The following is a 23,550-nucleotide window of genomic DNA, read 5'->3' on the forward strand; positions in this document are numbered from 1 at the left end:
ACTGAAGACACGCATTACAATACACTTTTTTACATGAAATGTGTCTCAAATTAGACTTAATTTTCAAAATAACTCCTAGACTTTTATAAACTGGGACAAATAGTGGTTTTTTAATCATATGGATGGGACGACCGGACTGACTCTGAAACTGGACTGTCCCGGCCAAAACAGGACGTATGGTCACCCTATGAATAACTTAAACAAACCACTATAAAGCATGTTGTTTCATTTCCACAAAATAATTGATTATATGTTCACTAATGTTTTTAATTTGTTTTTCTAGATAACAGAAGATGACTGCTTACCAAAATTCATATGTCACTCATGCATAGGCAAATTAGAGAATTTCCAGGAATTCAGAGACATGTGCCACGAATCTGAAAATTTACTCATTGAGTATGTTTCTGCAGCACAAAGCAAACAACATATTAAATCAAATCTCGAGGTATGTATTTTTATTGGGTACTAAAATTATTACAAGATTGTAAAATTTTGCATGTAATAGTAGCAATATTGCCATTACCATAAGACCAAAAAGGAACTATAAGTAAAACTCATGTCCATGACCAACAGACTGAGATGTCACAACGCATGCTATTGAGAAAACAGTCCATGCAAGTGACGCACAAGCAACATGCAGCAAGTGCAGCTTGTCATGTCACTCCATTATGAAAGGTTGCATTTATTTCTGAAAGTCCAAGTTGGCTTCCATGGCAGAGTGGTTAACACAGCATAATCCTGGCCTGGGCATGTGTGTGTTCTTTGTGAGTGTTCCTCTATCACTTTCATCATATCATCACTCGTCGTCATCTTTGCGAGTAGCCAAAGTGGCAGAAAAGTAAAGTAAAATAAACAAAATCAATCACTCAATCAATCTGATATTTTACTGTTGAATTGTATTTTGTGACGAAGCTATCAACTTAGGCACATAAGTGATGCATTGGTTGTCAAAGGGTGTTGAAATATCAAAGTTATGTTTCTAAGCGTGATGCATGTGCGAATACATGGTTTTTACTGCCCTGAAAAATTGTATGAATGTTAGGGAAACCAACGTTTGAGTGAAGAATTCATGGTAAAGTTAGGGAATTTTGAAAATACATAAAATTTTGTGGAAAAGCAACGGTTTTTTGCACCTTGAACGATTTAGAAATGGGAAAAAATCCATTTTTTTCTTGAGTTTATTGTTATTCTTTTATTTCGATTGATTGAATTATATATTTTTTTAAAGTTCAATTTATGCACATAAAGGCTAGTCAGGACTGGACCTACAGTTTAAAGTGGGATCCGAACCAAAACCACTGTGCCATGTGCCTCCACCGGGTATCAAACCCGGGACTCCTTGATCAGAAGGAAACGATGTTACCACTACACCATCGGGGAGGCCCTTTTTTATTTTGAACAATGCTAGATAAACTTTATTCTCTGAAGAGCAAGAGCAGGATATTTGCTTATTAGCATGTTAAAGCAGAAGAGTCTGGAAATTTATTTTAAAATTTGCTGGGAAAATATGGGAAAATGAAGATGTTAATTTTTCCAAAATAACTGGGAATCCTCGTGCGTGCTTTTGCACCAGCTTGGTTTCTAAGAATATGCTTTTTAAAATTCTTTTCAAAGTATGATTGCCTCACTGAGGGGAGTAAGTTTTTATACAAAATGGAATTATACTGTAAATGATAAGAAATGAATGCATGCAGAGTTTTGTTTATACGATTCATTGGGACGAATGAATAAAATTGAGCACCTACTCATTTCTCAACTTATTACAGCATGTACTCTATTTTGTGTGACGAACAAGCTTGGAACCTGCTCACAGTTTGATGTGAAGCAATTCCTATTCATTGGATGCTTAAATTCACACACAAGTGTATATGAGTGTGTGCGTATGTATGTGTCTACATCTGTTGCAGGTGATAATAAATTTGATGTATGTATGAGAACTTCAATACAGTAAAACCATACATGTAATGTAAACAAGCATATATTTTTTGAATTTATGATGTTTCAATACACATTCATCATATTTATCATAAAAACACAATGAATATACGGGGTGTTTCATAAATAATTGAGGGGCTACAAAAATGTATTGCAAGTAAACTATTGAACTTACGTCCAGAACAAACAGTTTGTGCGTGTATGTTTTGTTAAGCTGAGAGTTCATATCTCTGCCACTAAGCGACACACTCAAATCACCCACATCACTTTCTGTGTTTTGTGTAATGTTTGGTTCCCAAGATCTCCAGACATTACACCTAGTGACTTCTTTTTGTGAGGTTTCATCAAAGACAGGGTATTCGTCTCACTGATACCGCATGATATCGCAGCCTTAAAGGAGCACATCATTGCAGCGATAGACACTATCGACAGGCCCATGTTGATGCAAGTGTGGCAAGAAGTAGACTATCGTGTCAATGTGTGCCGTGTCACCCATGGTGCACACATTCAACATTTGTACGTATAAAAAAAAAAAAAAAAAGGAGTTCCTTGTTAATTCTGAACTGGTTTCATTAACGAAAGTTCAATACTTGCAATAAATTTTTGAAACCCCTCAAGTATTTCTGAAACACTCTGTATTGAAACATTATTAATTAAAACGTAACATATTTGATTGTATTGTATTCTATCATAACTACAAGAAGCAGTGTGAACCATCAAGGCCACCCACAGGATTTTTTCTCGGGGGAGAGGAGGGGGGACAGCAGTGGGGAAAATGTAGGCTGATGCTTTTTCCAGTTAAGAGAATTCTCATACAGCACCCCTGGAACTAGGATAATTTGCATAGGCACATAATCTGCTGTCTTTCATGCCACCCCTCGTCCATGTTTTCAACCCCCAATTTCAAAATTTGAAGTATATGAAGCCTTTCCAGATATCTCAAGGGGGAAAGTCTGCGGGCATCCTTTCACACAATTAAGGAAATTTTGTGTGTGAGAAGTAGCTATTTGGAAACTATACAGGGTGGACTTTACTCCTATGACAATAGAGTACAGGATATGCTGTCACTTCCTGAACATCTACACCTTTTTATCTTTTATCGTCTTCCAGCATTCATCTCCTTTGTGGCCATTGGCGGAGTTCAAGGGTGGCATTGAGGAAAGTGTGTTACCAGAATCTCCAATTCCACAAGCAACTGCTGCCTCTATGTTTATTAAGACTGAGAATGAAGACAGTTTGTTTGTTTCTCCAGAAGAGACAGATCAGAATAGTGTTTGGCTGCAAGATCGAACAGTCACCAAGCACGAGGTTACTTGTGAACTACAAAGTAATGTCCTCGATCACAGCAAGTTGGAACAGCATTTTTCAGCTGAATTGAACTATGTGAACAGATCTCAAGATAATGCTTCTACTATTGTGAGTAGCAAGGTTGTTGGTGGGTCTGAATTTGTGTCCGGTTTTCGACAGAACATTTCGGAAAGTGACAAGTCTAAGTTAGATGACAGTGGTCATTTTCATGATGGTGATGTATCCATTAAGGAGGAGGAGGAGGATGATGATGATTTAGTGATATTGAGTGAGGATCTTGCAGAGTCATCTGTCGCTCATGCAAAAAGCAGTACAAATGAGGAGCAGTGTCAGGGAGCATCTTCACAACAGAGGTAAAATACCTTTCATTTGTTTGCACATGATAACCCCTTAACACGTTAACTGCCATGTGAGTTGTTATTTAACTCATGCTAGTTTTATGCCTGGGCCCTCATGAAGCATATTCAACTCGCATGTCTCTTTCCCTTGGGAGCCTCGTGGTGCATAGGCAACTCATGCTACCATGCTATAACATACATGTTACGTGAAGAGTGGCACCGTGGACAAAATTTTGCAGATGGTTCGTACAAATCTTATTTAGTGATGCTGTTATTATTACAATTAATATAAACAATTTACAAAGCGTGGATAACTTCTTTTATATTTATTTTTGCCTTTAAATGTAACTTAAATCTGGCAAGGAAACAAAAAACCATTTTCATTCATAAACTGCTTTAAAGTTTTTCCAATTGGACATTTGGCCTTGAATTATTGCTGGCCAGTTCCTCAAACGATATCAATACAATAGTATATGACAGAGTCATGTTACAAATAACAAAGGACTCAATGCTCAGAAAAAAAACAAAAAACAATATGCTGTGAGTCAAATATAACTCACGTGATGGTGCTCTGCATCAGTTACTTATGACTCATGCATATAAAATAATTAAAAATAAACAATTTTTCATCTTATCATCAAGAAACATATTGCTTTGAACGTTTTTATCATAGTCTCATAATAAAACATCGTCGCCCCAGAGATTTTTTTTATTGTGGCTGTCAACTTGTTAAGTGGGTAATTTGCAAATGCCAAATCTCTTCCATAGTGTGTAATATAAAAAATTAAAACTCCTTATTGTTATGCAAAAGTACATCTTCCATACTCAAAGCAGATAGAAAACTTGTTTTGCTGCTTTCAGCCATCGTGGTAAAATGCAAGACTTCAAAGTTCAAGAAGTCAGGGGTCCCAGGTTCGAATCCCAGCCTGGATATGGGTGTTCTTTTTAATTGTCCTTTCACCTATCAGTGTCATCACTAGAGCCTGGAAGTTCAGGCATTTATTTTAGTTAAAATAGGCAGGCAAAAAGGCATTTATAATGTGGTAAATAGGCACTAAAAATGGAAAAAAAGGCAAAATAAACCGAAAAAAGGCACATTTAGAAGTCGCTTACTTTTATCTATAATTTCTCGCAAAATGTTAAAATCTAAATTGGGAAGAGCATTTCAATTTTCTCCGTCTTGATTGCACATAACTACAAATTGCTTTTTAAGTTCTCAACATTCATTGATAGTCGTCTGTCAGAGAGAATGTTTTTCATAATAGAAAATGATCTTTCTACTTCGACAGAAGTTATTGGAGCATACATATAACAAGCTAATGTAGCTGGACTCATTTTGGTAACAGCATTTTCACCTTTTAGAATATCACAAATTGTTTTCAATTGTTTCAAGTCCTCATTTGCACTCACTACCCGTTAGCACTTTTCCGCAACAGCTCACCCCTTTTCTCCTGGCACTTCCATCATCTGCTGCATAGATTCCGCGAAGATTTTCATGGATGCTATAATTGTAATTGTCTCTGGCAATGCACCATAATGTGCAAAAGTAAACTTGAATAGCACAGGAGTTTTTTCACTTCACGAATTGAAGCCGCTTCATTTTCTGGAAGAGCATCGATCACCTCACTGATTTTTTGAAGGTTGTTAGCATAATATATAGCTGCTGATATCCAGGTTCCCTATCTTGTCAAGACTGGTTGCTGAGGTAAACTAAGCTCAATCGCAACTTCCTGAAATTTTCGGGTTCGAGAGGGAGATTTCAGAAATATTTTCTTTGTGTTCGAAATCAACCTGTCCACTTCAGCAATCAATCATGCACAAGAAATGTTAACCGAAAGGCAATATCCTGACTCAGCATGAAATACTTTTTTCTCACACTTTTCTCCTTCAGCAATGTTGAAACATGCGTGAGTTCAATATTACTTAAATAAGGTGAAAATTATTCACATAATAAACGGAAGAAAAATAAATGCCAACAACTTTTTTTTGGGAGAAAAATAATTTATATACACATTTTTTTTAAAAAAAATGTCAAATTTCATTGAAAAAGGCAAAAAAAGGCATTATAATTAAAAATAGGCAGTGGGGTCCCAAATAGGCAAAATAGGCAAAATGAAAAGGCTTCCAAAACATTCGAAACAACATAAGAAACGTATGTCTGGAAAAATTTTATCAATATATGCAGTAGATAAAAAGAGGCATTTTGCCAAACTTCCGGGCTCTAGTCATCACTATTCCTCATCGTCACGAGTAGAAGATTGATTGGTTGATTTGCTTTTTTTTACTTCACTTTTTGTGCCACGCCTGGCTAATTTGCGAAAAATGGGGATGAGTGATGATTTCATGAATAGATACTCACAAACATCCATGCCCAGGCTGGGATTCGAACCTGGGATCCCTGGTATCATGGCACGATGTGCTAACCACTCTGCAATATGTGTCTCACTGTCTTGCTGTTGAAGCATATGGAGACTGCAAGGGATACCTGCAGTGTTTACAGGCTAATGATGCTCTGGTGCCAATGTAATCCTCTGTGGTGTTTTTGTCAAACATGTATGTTTGTGATTGTCCCTTCGTCTGTATCATCTTATCACCGTTCATCCCCATCATTGCGAATTACCAAAAGTGGTGAAAATGTGATGTTAAATGACGTAAATCAATCAGTTGAAGCCTATGGAAACAAACCATTACTAACTCCTTATTTATGAAATGTTACTTCTTCATGTTATGTTTTACTTTAATGCAGCCATATGTTAAACCTCCATTTCTTCAAAAATCTCTGTCAAAAGTACACCCCATTACCTGGACTGATTGATCAATAATAGTGCCAGTACTTTTTCGGATTGCAGTACTGAAATATTTTAATAGTGTAACCCCTTAACACTTGGTGTGACATTTATATCACAGGCAGGTGTTGTCCTTAATGCTGGCTGTTACATATACTCTATGTGAACTGAAATATCCGAACACCCACCTGAAAATGAAGTACAAGTTTGGGCCGCCCTCCATCGGGAACACTGGCAGTCAATATGGTGTTGTCCCACCCTTATCTTTGATGACAGCCTTCACTCTCGCAGGCATACTTTCAATCAGGTGGCGGAAGGTTTCCTGGGGGATGGCAACCCATTCCTTGCAGAGCGCCGAAATGAGAAGAGGTATTGATGTGGGTCGGTGTGGTCTAGCACGGAGTCGGCATTCCGAAACATCCCAGAGATGTTGTATGGGATTCAAATCAGGACACTGCACAGGCCAGTCCATTAGTGGAACATTGTTGTCGTCAAACCACTCCCCCACAAGCCCTGCAGTATGGACAGGTGCTCGGTCATGTTGAAAGACACAATGGTCATCCCCGAACTGGTCTTCGATGGTAGGCAGCGTGGAAGCGGTTAAAATGTCAACGTAGGCTTGTGTCGTGACATTGCCATGTAAAGCAACAAGGGGGCCAAGCCCCCTCCAGGAGAAAAATGACCACACTGTAACCCTGCCACTCTCGAATTTCACTGTCTGCACTATACAGGCTGGTAGATGTCGTTCACCAGGCATTCGCCACACCCACACCCTACCATCGGATCACCACATTGTGTACCAGGATTCATCACTCCACACAAAAGTTTTTCCACTGTTCTATGGTACAGTTTCGATGCTCCTTGCACCATGCGAGGCACTGTTTGGCATTTGCATGTGTGATGTTTGGCTTATGGGCAACTGCTCGTCCATGGAAACCAACTTTTCACACCTTGCACTGAACAGTATGGTGCTTGTGATGGTGGTGATGGATGATTGATGATTACTCTGTACGACCCTCTTCAACGCACTATGGTCTCTGGAGGTCAACATGGGAGGTTGGCCTGCATGCTTTTGGGTTCTACATGTCCCTTCATGTTTCCACTTCACTATAACATCGAAACAGTGGACGTAGGGATGTTTAGGAGGGTGGAAATCTCGTGCATAGACTACTTCTTACACAAGTGACACCCAACCACCTGACCACGTTGAAAGTCCGTGTGTTTCTCAGACCGTCTCATGCTGCTGCCTTGCACTGTCTGCAGACTACTGAGATCGCTGACCATGTGTTCCATGCTGTAGATGGCAGTACTGTGTTGCACTCTATGATAAACACAAGTTTTGTGGTGTGTCCAGATACTTTTGATCACATAGAATATGTCACGTAGAGCATTTTCATGCATTAGCTGAATTTTGGAACATTTTGTGGCTCAAGTAATGTTCGGAGATACATGTTTTGAATTCTAATTGAGCCTTGAGGTATGCCATAAGTAATTATTGAAGTTTATTGTTTTCACATTATTCTTTTCTCAATTCTGGGGCTTGAAAACAAGGCTTACCAAGAAAATGGGTCCTGTAAGGGCCTTATGAGTTTCATTTTCAGAGAAGAGTGTTAATGGAACTGGGATCGTGCTTCCTGTAGAGAGCAATTGCCACTTCAATCTGTTGTGTTTCCACATGCACAGTGAATGTTTTGGTTTTGACTGAAGAGACTCATGTTGCTTGTCACTTGCCTTTTCGGTGCAAAATCTTCATGTCACGTGTCATTTTGGTCTGAGAGATACTGTAGATACGAATTCAGAAGATGGTACCCTGACATGGCTGCTAGATATTGTCAAGGTAAGATAGAAATGCATTTTTGTGCAGCTGTGATATTTTTTTTGTTTTACATTGAAATCTTTTTTTTCTCTCCGAAAATATGAGCAAAATGTGTGCAATTTTTGCCATGGGAATGGAACACTTATCAGGGAGCATGCAGGAACCATTTTGAACCTACACATCTCGGTGTTGCCTACATGGGACCTGACAAAATAATAATAAATAAAAAACTAACTTTTTCTTCTACTTCTACACAATATTGTTTTTTTTTTCAACCTTAGGCTTACAGACTAATCTGTACTGAATCAGTTTGATTCCCGGGATGGGTGATTTAAGGTCGGAATTATTCAGGCCTTGTCCCCTCCTAAAATGGCTCTGGGGCTCACCAGCCTCAGATCCTGGGGCAGATCAATGGGTGTGGTGCTGATCACATCACCTCCAAAATGGATGAAATTGAGAATGTATGGGTCCCTACCCGCACATTCTCTAAATGTGCCTTCATGGCACGGTGCTGTATACAGGAGGAACTTAACTTTTATTAATATTTTTATTTTTATTTACCAAGAAGTATGTAACTGTTTTAAACATGACTTACTTCGCATGATTGTTGGAACATTAAAGTAGCATATTAATTTCTTTCATTTACTTTGTGTGGGATGGCCATGGTGTCCTGCTGTAAAATTTCAAATTTATTCTTTCTTATAACTTTTGTTACTAAGAGGGAATATGAATAAAATACATTTCCGTTGAGAGGATTGTTATCCAGCACAAAAATAAAACAGGCTTCAGCTCTGTACGTCTACAGCAATTTTACTGCGAAGCAGACTTCAGTCAAGAATATTTTGTGTACATTTGCTGGTTAACTTGTTCCTGTTCGGAGGAACTCTGGTTTTGTATGGAAGAAGAATATGCATCAAGTCAGTAAAGTCAGGAGGTCCTCATTTTGCAAGATATATCAATATCTTCAATGAATACCGAGACTTTGACTTGTTTCCAGTGAAGACCTGTATGAATCTGAAGAAACACCAATGTACAATCTTCAGCCCAGAACACTCCTACCCATGGAAGAAGAGGATATATGCTAAGTGCAAATCCTTAAAACATTTCTTTAGAAACTATTGCATGTTACTCTGGCTGAAAAACTGTCAAGATATGTACAGTAGGGTGTTGAAAAATAATCTCTTGAATGTGCAAATGCCGTAGTTCTTAAAAGTCTTGTCGGCGGATGCATCCTCTGCTCCCCTATTTGACAAGTCCACCCCCTTACTGATCCATTAATACAAGTTCTGTCCCAAAAGTTATGAGACAATTTTCTTAGGGTCAGCCAGAAGAGTCGGGGGATGGATCTAATGGTCAGTATGGTTGGTGTGAGATGCCAGGTAAACAGTCTGATGCAACTCAGTTGTCTCTGAGCTGTTCCAGCGTTCGGATTGCCAATGAAGTGAGAACCTGTTTTAGTGTTGCATGACAGCCGAAAATGCGGCACGATAAAAGTTTGTGTCAAACTCACTAAATCCGCTAATGGCATGCTTGAAATGTTAAGACAAGCCTATGGGGACCAGACTTTGTCAAAGCACAAGTGTGTAGGTGGAACAAGATGTTCAGAAAGGAAGAGGAGATGTGGAGGATGAGCAACGGTCAGAGTGCCCATCAACATCCAGAACTGCTGACCATGTTACTCAAGTGAGGTCTATTTTGGACTCTGACCAACGTTTGAATGTGAGGTTAATCGTAGATAAGGTGAGACTGCCGAAATCGGTTGTGCATTATATCATTTCGGAAGATTTGAACATGAAGACGCATGGTTTCTCCACCACGACAACGTGCCATCTCACTCATCACTGCAAGTGAGAAAATTTCTGGCCAAGAAAAATGTGGCAGTGGGTCCTCACCCATCGTACATCCCAGACCTGGCCCCAGCCAACCTATTTTTGTTCCCGGGCCTCAAATTCAGCCTGAAAGACACCGTTTTGGGACGATTGAAAATGTTCAAGGACCCGCGACGAGTGCTCTGAAAGGCATATCAGGCAAAACTTCCTTCGTGGCTACAAAGAGTGACAGCAATGCTGGAACCACTGTATTGATACTCAAGGGTCTTACTTTGAGGAATATTAAGTGTATTTGAACCTATTTCATTATGACAGTTGTGCGAATTACTCACAATTATAATAAAAATATATTAAAAACTTACGTTTTGCAAGTATCTATGTTGCTTCTGTGACGTTTCGGGATGCAGCTGCTCCCTTCTTCAGGCTGTTCTTTTAGGTTATACTCAATTCATAACCACGTCGACCTTTTATTAGGTATAGGATATGGGATTTGTTAAGTGTGTGTGGTTAAAAACAGTAAAAACCTAACACCCATAACAGGTGCACGTCATATTACCATGCTGTTTTCCTGATTAAAAATGGCTCCTTGAAACGTTAAAACTTTAAAACTAAGTAGCCACGGCCCGCGAGTGCTGCAATTGCAATACTCCTCAAGTGAGAATTCCTCTTCCATTTGAGCTTGGCATGCTACTTCCAGGGTTACGTTAAAACCTATTTTTACGTATTCCTTCCCATCCCACTTCTTGAACATCTTCCCCCACATCTCGTCGATATTCCCATCGTCTCTGTTTAATTTATTCTCTCTTCCCTTACATATATACGACCCTTCATATACATTCCTTCTTATAGGTTTTTCCTCTTCCATAAGCACTTTCCGTTTGGTGATAACGTGGCCTTCGTCAAGGATATGTTCGGAGAGTCTTGGGAACTCCCTTCCTTATATCTTTGTCATGCTCTCCCCACCGAAAATTCATGCTTCTTCCTGTTTGACCCACATATTCCTTGCCACATTGGCAAACTATTCCATACACCCCCTTCATCCCTCCCTCATTTATTTCTTCCTTTTTTCCATCTTTCTTATACCCGGTGAAATGCTTTTCTTAAGTTTTTGGAGCTCGCATCCCACACCTTACGCCATACCTTCTTACAAGTCTTTCAATTTTCTCCGATATTCCGGGAAAGTATGGAATGCCTATATATTTATATTCCCCCTCCTCGTCTCTAACTACTTCTTCTTTTCCTTTTCTGTCTTCCTTCCTTTTATTCCTTTCTCTTTCTCTATTTATTGAACCTAGTTTCAATAAAACGATTTTTCCAGATCTAGTCTCGTTACTTTTGGGACAGATCTTGTAGACAATAAAAACTGCACTTAGAAGAGGTTTTACCAGTGTATGATTTTTCATGTGATATTTTAAGTATATAATTGCCGCCACCCCATTCTTAAAATATTCGTATCCCCACAATCACAGTCCTCCCCTTTTTTCTGATGATTCTACTGGCGAAATTGAGTAATGTCATAATTGTCAGGTTAATTTTTCTTTCCAGGCTTTTATCCAGAGGAACTAGACAGCACTTTCCATTCCAATCAAGAAATTTAAACACAGATTTTCAACATCCAAGATCATTAAGTATTTCAAATACTAGTAATTGTAGACAAGAGCAGATCACATCTGAAAACATATCCGAAAGTAGTTCAGTTAGTGTGAATCTGAGTGATATGGAAAGAAATATTTGTGAAGTATGTGGCAAATATTTAATGCATAATTCAAATCTAAAAAGACACATGAGAATCCACAGTGGAAGGAAACCTTACTCGTGTACATTGTGCGAGAAAAGTTTTAACGATGCAAGTAATTTCAAGAGACATATGAAACTTCATGGTGTTAACTACTACAAGAAATCTTTCACTGAAAAGTTTGATCGTTTCAAGCATATTTGTACTGATAATGTGTCAAGGAGATAACATTTTGTGATATTATTGGTTTTTCTTTTCATAACCAAGGTAATTATTATTCTGAGAATGTGCCAAAATGCTGAAATATGTATTTGATGGGTGACAGGAGTCAAATATGTAAACCAAAAAAAAATTGTAATATGAAAAATTATCACTCATTCTTTATTACAAGTATTTAAAAAATCCTTGCAGAAAAATAATGTTGATTTTAGCAATGTAATTGAAATGAACACAAAATTTCTTAAAAAGTTTACATTCACATTTTTTGTGAAACACTAAAGTGATGCTGTTTAGCAAGCAATGTTCTGTGGCACACGTATGGGATTCGCTTCTGGTTTGTCTTCAAGACAGTCACGGTAATAGTTACAATGCCGAGACTGGAATTTATGTAGCTCGTGTAGTGTCTTATATTATTAAAAAGTTAAATTTTTACAATTTTAAGTCCATATTTAACTCCATATTTTGGTGAAAATAACTAATTATGTATTTACATAATATCTACATATTTAGCACATTTTTACTACATATAAATCCATTTCCTGCTGATAGCACTGCTGATAATCATACTTCAAAATTGGAACATTTCAAGTACTTCAGAATATTTATAAAGTTTTAAATGTAAAGTTTCTGTTGATAATGTACCATAGAAATCTACCAGTTTTGCTTTAAAATGCTGGCCCCCATGGCAGAGTGGTTAGCACATATTCTTATTGAATGTGCCGACTTTGCTATCCTCAGACAGACTTTTAATCTTCCCAGCTGTTTGTCATCCCTGTTGGGTGATAACAACAGTGTTTTATCCAACATTTTTAGATTTTTGCGAAGAGCTGGTCTCTTCCACCATCTGTGAGGTAGCTTTTATTTTTTTCTGATCTTTTAATGTGTCGTTTTTGTCTTGTACAGGTCTTTTTACAACTTTTGCACTTTTCATTTTTTCCAAGGGGCTTTTTACACCCCTTGTTTTATTCTCTTAAGTCAGAATTTTAGGTAAGGGGATATTTCTCTGAATATATTGAAGGGTGCAGAATGGCCTGAAGTGCCGACGCACCCAAAAATATTTCATTCATTCATTCATGACTCATCCTCATCTTCACGATTAGCCAAAATAATTGAGTAAAATAAATCAGATCCACCACGAGGAAACATGTATTTGTCTGCTCGAGTAGATTGATATCCTTAAGAGACATGTCAGTTGATTCTAGGTGCTAATTGTTTTTCAATACCCGTATGAATTCCAAGTACAAGGTTGATATTAACTTACTGAAGCTAGTAAAAGTTGAGGCTCAATCAGTGATGAAACTTTGGTCTTTGATATCAATGCTCTATCACTGAGCTACTAAGCCAACTTCCGACTTTACCCCAAATACTACGAGGGTTGGGGAGTAAATCATGGCAACCCAGTAATATTTTAATTATGTGCAAAGGTGGACGGAAAATGGTGGCTGCGGGAGGAAACCTGACATGAGTACTTTACCCACTGGTCATTAGATGGCTCTGTGTGTTGTACTGGCTGAGCACGGGGCACTGGGAAAACAGTTGTGAGTCAGTCGTGGAGTAAGATGGAAGTGACCAGATTGGAACAGCAATCGTACATCAACATGGCCGTTCTCCGGGGGAGAAATGTGAGTGATTGTCACCAAGAATTGGTAGAAGCGTTAGCGAATAACGCTCTGCCATATCGAACTGTCGCAAGATGGATAGCAGTGTTTCAGAGAGGATGCCAATCAACCAGCAACATGGTTCATGATTCCTACCAACAAAATATCCATAATGGATACTCTTTCAGTTGTATATAACAATTTTTTAATACATCCTTCGGTTGTCAAATTATTACTGGGTTGCCATGACTTACTCCCCAACCCTTGTATATTTACATTTCTGTGCTTGCTCTTCCAATAACTCATTCAATTTAATCAAATATATTTACATTTGTCTCTTCATACATTCATCAGTCATCTTCAGAAATGACTTAGCAAAAGAAAAATGACTTATCTTCTGTGTTTGACAGCATCTATCAATAATATTCACTGTATGTTAGTATAACGTTATTTTTCATTATGCAACAAATATTGAAACATACTTACTTACTTATCCAGCACCACAGTTCTGGATGAACCTTGGACTTACTTACTTATCCGGCACTACAGTTCTGGATGAAACTTAGCCTCCCCAACTACAGCTCTCCATTCTTCTCTATCCTTTGCAGCATTTCTCCAATTTCTGACTCCTAGGGTTTGCAGATCGCTCTTCACTTCATCCTGGTCTCCCTCTTTTTCTTCTGCCTTCCATTTTACCACATGAGTAGCTCTTGGTATCCTTCCTTCCTGCATTCTCTCAATATGTGCAATCCATCTTAATCGATTTGATTTTACAAATCTCAATGTATCTTCCTTTTCTAATATATTGTCGATTTCCATGTTATTGCGTATTGTTTTATATATTTTCATTTTTGTTGATCTTGATATTAGTTGGAATGTTAATAGTGTGAGATGTGCAAAGTATGCTTGATTTCCTACCAATATTCTTTTTTGTATCTTTTTACTAACTTTATCATTATTATTAACTGGTGATAAAAGATAAACAAAACTTTTAAACCCTTCAAAGAATACTTGTCAAGATCTTGTATACGATTTCTTCCTTTTCTTATTATCATTTTGAGATATTTTGTTTTACTTTCATTAATTTTCAAACCCATTTTCTTTCCTTCTTGAATCAAATTCGTACCCATCTCTTTCAGGCTATTCACATTTCGTGATGTTTGAACTATGTCATCAGCGTATGCACAAATCTGTTTTGTTTTGTAGACAATATGCCCTTTTTCTTACAAGGATTCAACAACTCCCCGCAGAGGAATATTAAATAAAGTAGTTTGACGTATAGCTCTGTTGGTTCTCCGACTCTTCCACTTATTAATATTTTAATACATAGTCATTTTAACGAGGTTTACTATATTCACTGGAATACCTTTATTTTTCATGTAATTAAGTAATTTTTATTTGGATATGCTACTGAATGCTTGTTTAACATCCACAAATAGCCAGTGATCAGAACACTACATTTTAAAAGTAGCTCGCTACTACTCCTGTTCCCTACTCGCTAATTTGCTATTTTTGCGCTACTTATACATAAAAAAACTTAAAACAACCATGTGGATGTTCAGCAAGAGCCCTAGGGCCCTAGTGCGACAGTTGCACTTAATGGAAAATAGATTCTGTTATTTATTATCATGATTCCCATCATTCAATAATGTTGATAGCAGTGTTACTTTATTAACTTATTGTTTCTATAGGGTTTGAGAATAACGTACCTATGTAAGTGGGATATCAATTGAAATTTGATATCTGAGTATTGCAATTAGGGTGTTGCAAAAATTAATGATTTCAACTTTACACAAATAAAATTTGGTAGGATTATTTGTGTTAATATAACAACATATTTTTCTTGAAAATAAATATTTAATTTTTTAATAGACTGATATGAAGGCAGTATTTTGAACGAGAACTATATATCACTGACTCTTTCAAGGATGATAATTGTCATGAACATGATGGATAACAGATTTTCTGAGTAATAGATTTTGTCTTTATGAACCTGCTGCAAAAGTAAGCGTTAATGTCGAATTTTTTGACGCTGTTGCCACATTCAAAATTTACCCCAATATGCTGAGAGGAAATGTAGCTGTAGCGAAATTTTCACTACAACTGCAAGAATTTTGTAGCTTCGCTACAGCTACAGATACTATTAACAAAATAAAGGGTTGCTACAGCTACAAATTTTGTAGCTTGCTACAGTAGCGACGCTACAAAGTAGCAAGCTACTTCCAATTATGCAAATAGCATATGTAAAACTTTCATGTACTCATGAAATTTTTCCATTGCCTGTCACATTGAAACATACGAGGGACATTCCGAAAGTAAGTTTCATCAATTTTTTGCACAGGGAAGCTGTATTACAAAGTGAGAAAACACATTGCTATAACAAAAGAAATCTTTCCTGAATTGACGATGGGAGGAGCAAGAGCAGAGGAGTGATGGCGCATGCGCAGAGTGCCGAAGAATAGAGATAAGCAGCAGACCGACGTTCCCGAGTTCATTCAAGTGCACACCAGTATGGCAGAAAGATGTGTGCTGGAAACATGGTCACAAATGGAAGTGCGCCACGCTATTGCCACACACTAAGCAAACTGAAGTCCGCCATTTGACACAAGAGACCAGGGCTCTTGAGTCGAGGGGTTTTGTTCTTGGTCGACAAAGCAAGATTCCACACATCAAGGGTCACTGCAGAACACATTCGTCGTCTGGTTTGGGAGAGATTGATTCACCCAGCCTATCCCCGATCTTGTCCCATCAGACTTCCACCTTTTTTCTGCGTTGACGTCAACACTATCGGGACGTCTCTTCGGAAGCAACGAAGAGGTGCAACAGGCTGTGAAGAACTTTCTTAAATTGCTGGGCACGGATTTTTACCAGGAGGGTTTCTTCAAATTGATTTCACGGTACGACAAATGTATCAATGTCGGTGGCGATTATGTGGAAAAATAGCCAAAAGATTGTATTTTGTTATGACATTGTATTCTTCTGTTTGTAATAGAGCTTCCCTGTGAAAAAAATGACGAAACTTACTTTCGGAACGTCCCTCATAGAACCTCAAAATCCTCTGTGAAGGAGTGAGGTCATTATGTATAACAGCACAACTATTCAGTGTGTTAAAACATTCCCTTTGCAGAGTCAGGGTGGTGCAGTCAGAATGGCATCTGATTGCTCTGCATGATACCCAATCCAATTTGTTGGATGGGTACCCTCAGGGTAGAAATTTTTCCATCCAGAGCAGTAATTCTGCAACTGCATTGTTCTGAGTCGAGTGATGTCTGGAGAAGCTTCTTAGAGCTAACAACATCTTAAAAAGGGGCCTGCATGCAATTAGAAATGAGCTGCAAATTGCACTAAACATTGCAATTACAAACTTTCTGTCAGTGTTAATGCAAACAGATGATCCTAGATTATTAGCCATGTTAGATCGAATTTGTGTCCAGCATAAAAGAGCTGAAATAGCTTTCTTCTTCATTTCTTGGAGATGAGAACTAGACCACTGCTTAAAACAGGTAGAAACTCCAATCTAACATGGATAATCATCATCTGGGAACTTTTTTTTTTTTTTTAATATTTTGTTTTATGTCCACTTTATGCACAGAAAGGCTAATTGGGAGTGGGCCTACAGTTTAAAGTGTGATCCAAACCACTGTCCCATGAGTCTCCACTGGGCATTGAACCCGGGACCACCTTGATTACAAGGCGACGACCTTACCACTACGCCATCAGGGAGGCCCAGATTCATTTGAACTATATTTGCATTTGACAAATGTTTTACTTTGCCTTTACACATATGAAAGTTGAGAATATTGAAACGTAGATGAAAATGAAAGAAGAATTACCAATTTACACATTGTTTTCTCATTTCCAGGTTTCCATTTCCCAATTTCCACCAACCATTACAATCATCAATTAAAAAGATATCTACTGAAATCCCAAGAATTGGTGGCAACAAATCAGCTTTTGAAAGCATACCTCAGAATTGTGTACCTAAATATATCTGTAATCAGTGCAACAAGATTTTTCCATGCAGTAGAAACCTGAAGGGACACATGAGAGTCCACAGTGGAGAAAAACCCTACTCGTGTCCCATTTGCAAAAAAGATTTTTCCGATAAAAGTAATTGTAGACGACATATTTCAGGACATGAAAAAATCCATACCTATGCAACAAGTGCAAAAAGAATTTTAATTCAAGTTGTAAACTTACATTACACAAGGTGCTTTGTGAGTCAGAATGAAGTGCAAGAAATTTTCAGATTAATGTGTAGCATAGTGCACAAATTGTAATTGGCATTTGAGTTAGATTTTAACTAGGGCAGAGTTACATGCATTAACCAATGCCAAGTATCCGAATGTACTTAGTATTCTGAATTTAATTATTGATACCTACCAATACTTTTATAGAAATTGGGTATCTCACGAGGTGTGCAATAATCTTATTTATCATTAATTTTGTGCCGGCTTTGTGTAAAAAAATTGAGTTTTTGATTAAATAACATCCATTTTAATATTCTGATTATTTCATACTGAACCTTGTGAACAACTTTAATCTATTACATGGTTGAAGAATTGTTATAGGTATCTGTAAGAGTATAATTTCAAAGTGGTATCAAATCGCCTCTAATTTTATCTCTTTTTGTCTTCTACTTAGCAGCAGTAGTTAGTCACTCGATATACCTAACAAGTGATTATTAAAGTGGAAAACAGCAGAATGAAAAACGTTAAGTCAAGATCGGTTTAGTTGGTAGATCAGTGGTATTTTAGAGATGTAGGTTCAAGTCTTGGTCTCTTGCTGCAGCACCGACCTCTGTGGCAGAGTGGTTAGCACAGCACACTACAAAGCCAAGGGTCCGAGGTTATAATCCCGGCCTGGTCATGGGTGTGTTTGTGAGTGTCTCGTCATCAATTTCATATCATCATTCATCCTCATCGTCGAGATAAGCCAGAAGTGCAATGCTAATTAATATCAATCAAACCAAATCTTGGTGCAGCCTCTATTCTTTGAATTGAACAGGAATAAAAGTATTAAATAACTAATTTGTAATGGAAATGAAACAATAACCTTCTTCTTATTATACAAAGTGAGGATGTTCCTATTAATTGGTGATTGTTGGTTGATAGTTTTTCCACTGTCACTTCAGTGGCTGAACACATGGAGTGGTTGACATATGATCTTGCCATTCAAGGATCTTCATCCAAGAGTTGATCTAGCCATGGTGTATCTTTGTTAGTACCTCTTCACCTATTTCATGTGCACAAATTGTCAAGACTTTGAATCAGCTCTCCACTGGCTTCAGTTAGAAAATAACAGTCTGTGATGTATTCGAACATTATGTAACCAGATATAACCTTCGACCAGAGTGATAGAAATAGTCCTTGAATTATGCAGCATGAAGTGTGTAATTATGGGCTCACATACAGTCAAATCATTAGCACTCTTGTGTATGGTGTGAGAAAATGTGAGTTTGATAACTGGTAGAATCCCCAAAATTTCGGTGTTGGCCACACATCATGAAGACAATTAAGAAGTTATTTGAAGGGTAGAAGGAACAGGCTTCAATCTAGAAAATCAGAAAATAACAATAATGGTACCCAATGTGCTGTCCACATGTTGCAATGGAAAGCAGTTTCCCAAGCCTGGGTGATCAAAGGTCTGTTTATACAGGTCCACACACAGATCATAATTTTCATGCACAGAGTGACTTATCAGGACTATGTGGTCCTGAACATGAAATAAGTATGTCAGCCAGGTATCTAATTCTCGAATAAACCCACCACTTCACGATTCAACCTAATAATCAATGTTATGAATTGTAGATTGCACAGTACAGTTCACATAATCATGGACCAATTTGGACACGTTGACCCTGACCTGGGACTTTTTGCTGGCTACATAAAGTTTGAAGGGTTCCTATCTTCCAAATGACATCAGCAAATACCAAATTCAAAATTGTAAACTAACTAACTCTCTAGCCGCCTTAAACCTGAAGGTTCATGGCTGCAGCAACACAGGCCTTCCATCTGTCCCTATCTTGAGCAAGATCTATATACTCTTTTCCATCTCTACCGATTTCCTTTAGGTCCATCTCAACGTTGTTCCTCCACCTTCATCTTGGTCTTCCTACTGGTCTCTTACCATCAGGTTTCCCAACAAGAATCATGTGAACTCCTCTTTCCTCTCCCATTCGTGCCACATGGCCTGCCCACCTAAGTCTTCTTGATTTAAGGCGAGGAGGGACAATTTCCCCTATGTCTTTCTCGCTGGGGCAGCTGCTGATCACTGTTGCCAACTTCACTCTTTTGGAACCAGATCTGGCTCTTTCGTGCACTCGTTTGACTGTGAACTGTGGCACCCGCCCTCTGCCCCACTATGATGCCACCACTGGCTCCGGCCCATAAATACCAACTTTTGCCATGAGTGTACATTTTGCACGTGACGTGATATTCGTACAGCTATAGGCTGCGTCACCCACCTCTTCTTTCCTCCCCATGTATTTTTATATATAGCGCTGAGGCTAAGATAAAGATGACAATTTTGTTATCCGGGAACCCTTTATTTTCGATTTTATATTAACATCATTGGATTATTGAGATGGGTGATGCTGCCAAATCTAGGTGGTGAAAACTAAGAATAAATTGCCATCACTTTAAAGCTAACGGTAATAGCAGCACCCCCACCCCTCTGTCAACTAAAATTACCCTAGTGGGCACTTTATGCAGCCTTCGTTAATCTAGCTCCTTGAAAGTCCTCTTTAGCTATATTAATGGTGAAATTTAGCTCTATTATGCACATCAGGTTTGGTAACACTGCCAGGATGGCCGTAGGAGGCAAGGAGAAACGCACTAGGCTTATGGGACCATTATTTTATTCGTTCTCTCGGGAATATCAAACATCCGATGACGTAGAAAAGTACATGGACGGAAAAAGGACACGTTGAACTATGTCATAGTAGTAGGAAAAGTCGAAACTCCCTTTTGATGAGCCGTAACTTGAAGTTGAAGTTGATGTCCCATAAGGAATGCATGGGATTCGGTAAACACTAATTCATCATATTTTTCAAAAATCGTATAAGGCTTAATAATCAACTTAGGAAACCGCTTCCACTTACCACAGGGGGAGAAATTCATACTCTTCATTTCTGGCAGAGATCTTTTTAGAAGCATTGCTCATTCCGACGATATTGGAATAAATGCATGCCTGGTGCGTAATTGTCCCTCTTCGCCTTAATCATTCTAATAATATCTTGACATGAATACAAATTATGTAGTTCTAAATTATGTAACCTTATCCACTCACCTGTCTCCTAATCCCTTTTAGGTCCAAATATTTTCCTAAGGATCTTATTTTCAAATACTCTCAATTTGTGTTCCTCTTTCAATGTAAGGGACCAAGTTTTACACCCATATAATACTACAGGCAAAATTACTGTTTTGTATATTTTAACTTTTAGTTTCTTAGATATTAAACGAGAAGAGAAAAGTTTATGAAGAGAGAAGTAACATGCATTTCCTGAATTAAGCCTACTTTTTATTTCCTCTTTCATATAATTTTCATTTGTTAATATTACTCCTAAGTATTTGAATTTGGAAACTGGTTCAAATGAGTTGTAAAAACATTTTAATTCATTTTTTGTGCAAATGCTATTGTGGACTGGATGAATAGTTGCAGAATGGACTTAAAGCACAAAAGCTGTTCTACTGCACTCGGTGATGTGTTCTCCATGTTATCTGGTTTACTGCCGGTAAACTAACTTTTTTCATATATATGGAAATTGCCGGAAAATTTGAAGTTGTCAGACTTCTGTTTTTATTTTACTTGCACGCCTGCATTCGTGTTTTATTTCTATTATAGCTAATTAATATATACAATAAATAAGAGTTGTTGCAGTGAACCAGGTCAAACTTACAGAATACGCCACCACTGGGAATCCTTGAGCAAGTTGATAGGTTTAGCCAGCAGGGATAGTTTGGAAAACAAATTGGAATACTCATGCATACACAAGCAGTTTACTCTATTTTAGTTACTTTACTCCATAATGATTTTTATGTATACTGAAATATGAACACAGTAACACCTCCATACGTATGCCTTACAACCCCTAATTACTGAGAAGTTACATGTAAATTATAAGTCAGGTTATATCCAACATTTTGAAAGCTGGAATCTCTCTCTTTTTCATCTCAAGATTATTCATTTCTCAAAACAAACAGAAATCCCAGTCTGACGTTGGTGGTCATCCGGGAACATGTGTTTGAACTACAATTCCATTAGACAAATGTTTACTTTGTTTTTCATATGTGAATGTTGAGAATATTGAATCATATCCGAAGATAAAAAAAAAATTAACACTTTCTTTTCTCATTTCCAGGCTTCCATTCCGAAGATCTAATTTCCAAAAATCATCACAGTCATCATTTAAAAAAGTATCTGCTGAAATCCCAAGAATTGATGGTTACAGTGGGCAAAATAAATTAGTCTCGGAACACGTGCCTAAACTTTCAAGCCGAAAGAGATATGTCTGTAATCAGTGCGACAAGGTATTTCCAGGTTGTTGGAATTTGAGAAGACACCAGAGACTCCACAGTGGGGAAAAGCCATATACTTGCCCCATTTGCAAAAAAACTTTCAGTGACAAAAGCAATTTTAATCGACATGTTTGGACTCACAGAAGAAACCCATACTTTTGCAACAATTGCCAACAAGGTTTTAGTACAGGTGATGGACTTGCAATACACCAGCAGATTTGTGTACAAGAATAAGATATAAGAAATAGAGCACAAGTGCAAAAAGCATTTGATCTACAAAATTAGATCAGTATAATTACTTCAAACAGCCCCATTGATAATGGAAATAAAGAATAATAATTTTAAGGGTGACTGTTCGAAATCTTTCTAAAATGTGTAAATGAATGTCAGCACCTAGTAATTCAAATCCTATAAAATGTAGACAATCATGAAAATTCTGATGTATAAGTGTCACAGTTGTTTTGCTTTTATTCGTACCTTGAAAGTAGAGAATATTGCTAAAAATATGAATAGGTTGTTCATGTGACAAAGTAAGCAAAATGTGCAACAATCCATATTTTGTCAATGTTCCTTGCAGAACAGCAACTTTATAGTATGTAGCAGACACAGAAAACCTTGTGATGCCACCAATTCTATATTACTTTATGACTAAGCTTCAGTGTGAATTTCATCATATTATGTAGTAATAATAACTATACACTCTGTAGTACTTTGAAGATTATTTTTGAATGAATTTTTTTTCTTAAATATTATTTTGTTTAAGAGTAAACATTCCCCAGTCATTACTTCATTGTTGCGAACAAATCAATACAAATAATGACTTATTAATTAAACTCTCAGGGAAATCAATTAGTGCAATTTTTAATGTCTATTGTAATGTCCATAAATGAGTCACCTTTTTGTGAGATGTACAAGGAACTTTGTCTAAATGTTTGTCTAAAATGCAAATACAAATTATTTTTTATTACAATGATTGTTATTTTTGACTGTGAATTGTTGGAAATTTGAACTGAAAACCTGGAATTATACTTGAATTTATTTGAATCTTAGAGTAGCCAACTGATTATTTCTTAAGTGTTTGTTATAAAAACATTTTGTCTTCAGTATCATGGATACAATTAAAAAATAAACTAATTTACTGTCAAGAGTAATATGAAATTTTCGAGTCACCTTAAAAATTCACTGCTACGTAAACATCTATTTCATGGCAAAATGTTAAACTCCATGATGTAGGCAGCACACAGGAGACTTGGTTCAGTTTTAAGGGTGGGTGATTTCAATGATTTCTCTGGTGATGTCTCTAGTGTTTGAGTAACAATATGTTAATTACGATTGTAAATTGTGTTATGCAGATGCACACTGTAGTTTGTATACACACACACCTCCCACCCCCCCCACACACACACAAAAACACGAGATACTCTTTAGCTACTGACCAGAACTGACAACTACCATTAAGTTTATTAG

At 37.5% G+C, this 23,550-nt stretch overlaps 1 protein-coding gene across 3 annotated transcripts in view; it reads left to right on the forward strand.

Moving 5' to 3' along the window:
* LOC145999407 (uncharacterized) overlaps nt 1-23,053 on the forward strand; it is a 33,331-nt gene extending 10,278 nt beyond the window's left edge. The window contains exons 2-5 of one of the 3 annotated variants that reach the window (XM_083136360.1): nt 284-445; nt 3,046-3,596; nt 11,558-12,014; nt 21,927-22,059. In XM_083136360.1, the coding sequence (XP_082992486.1) occupies nt 284-445; nt 3,046-3,596; nt 11,558-11,975 (1,131 nt within the window). In that variant the 3' untranslated portion in view covers nt 11,976-12,014; nt 21,927-22,059. Of the gene's footprint in view, nt 1-283; nt 446-3,045; nt 3,597-11,557; nt 12,068-21,926 lie in introns of those variants that run through there. The other 2 variants (XM_083136361.1, XM_083136359.1) reach the window with 2 other exon arrangements.
* The last annotated feature ends 497 nt before the right edge of the window (nt 23,054-23,550 follow it).

This window comes from Lepisma saccharinum, chromosome 15 (genome assembly GCF_977018435.1).
Source record: "Lepisma saccharinum chromosome 15, izLepSacc3.1, whole genome shotgun sequence".
NCBI lineage: Eukaryota > Metazoa > Arthropoda > Insecta > Zygentoma > Lepismatidae > Lepisma > Lepisma saccharinum.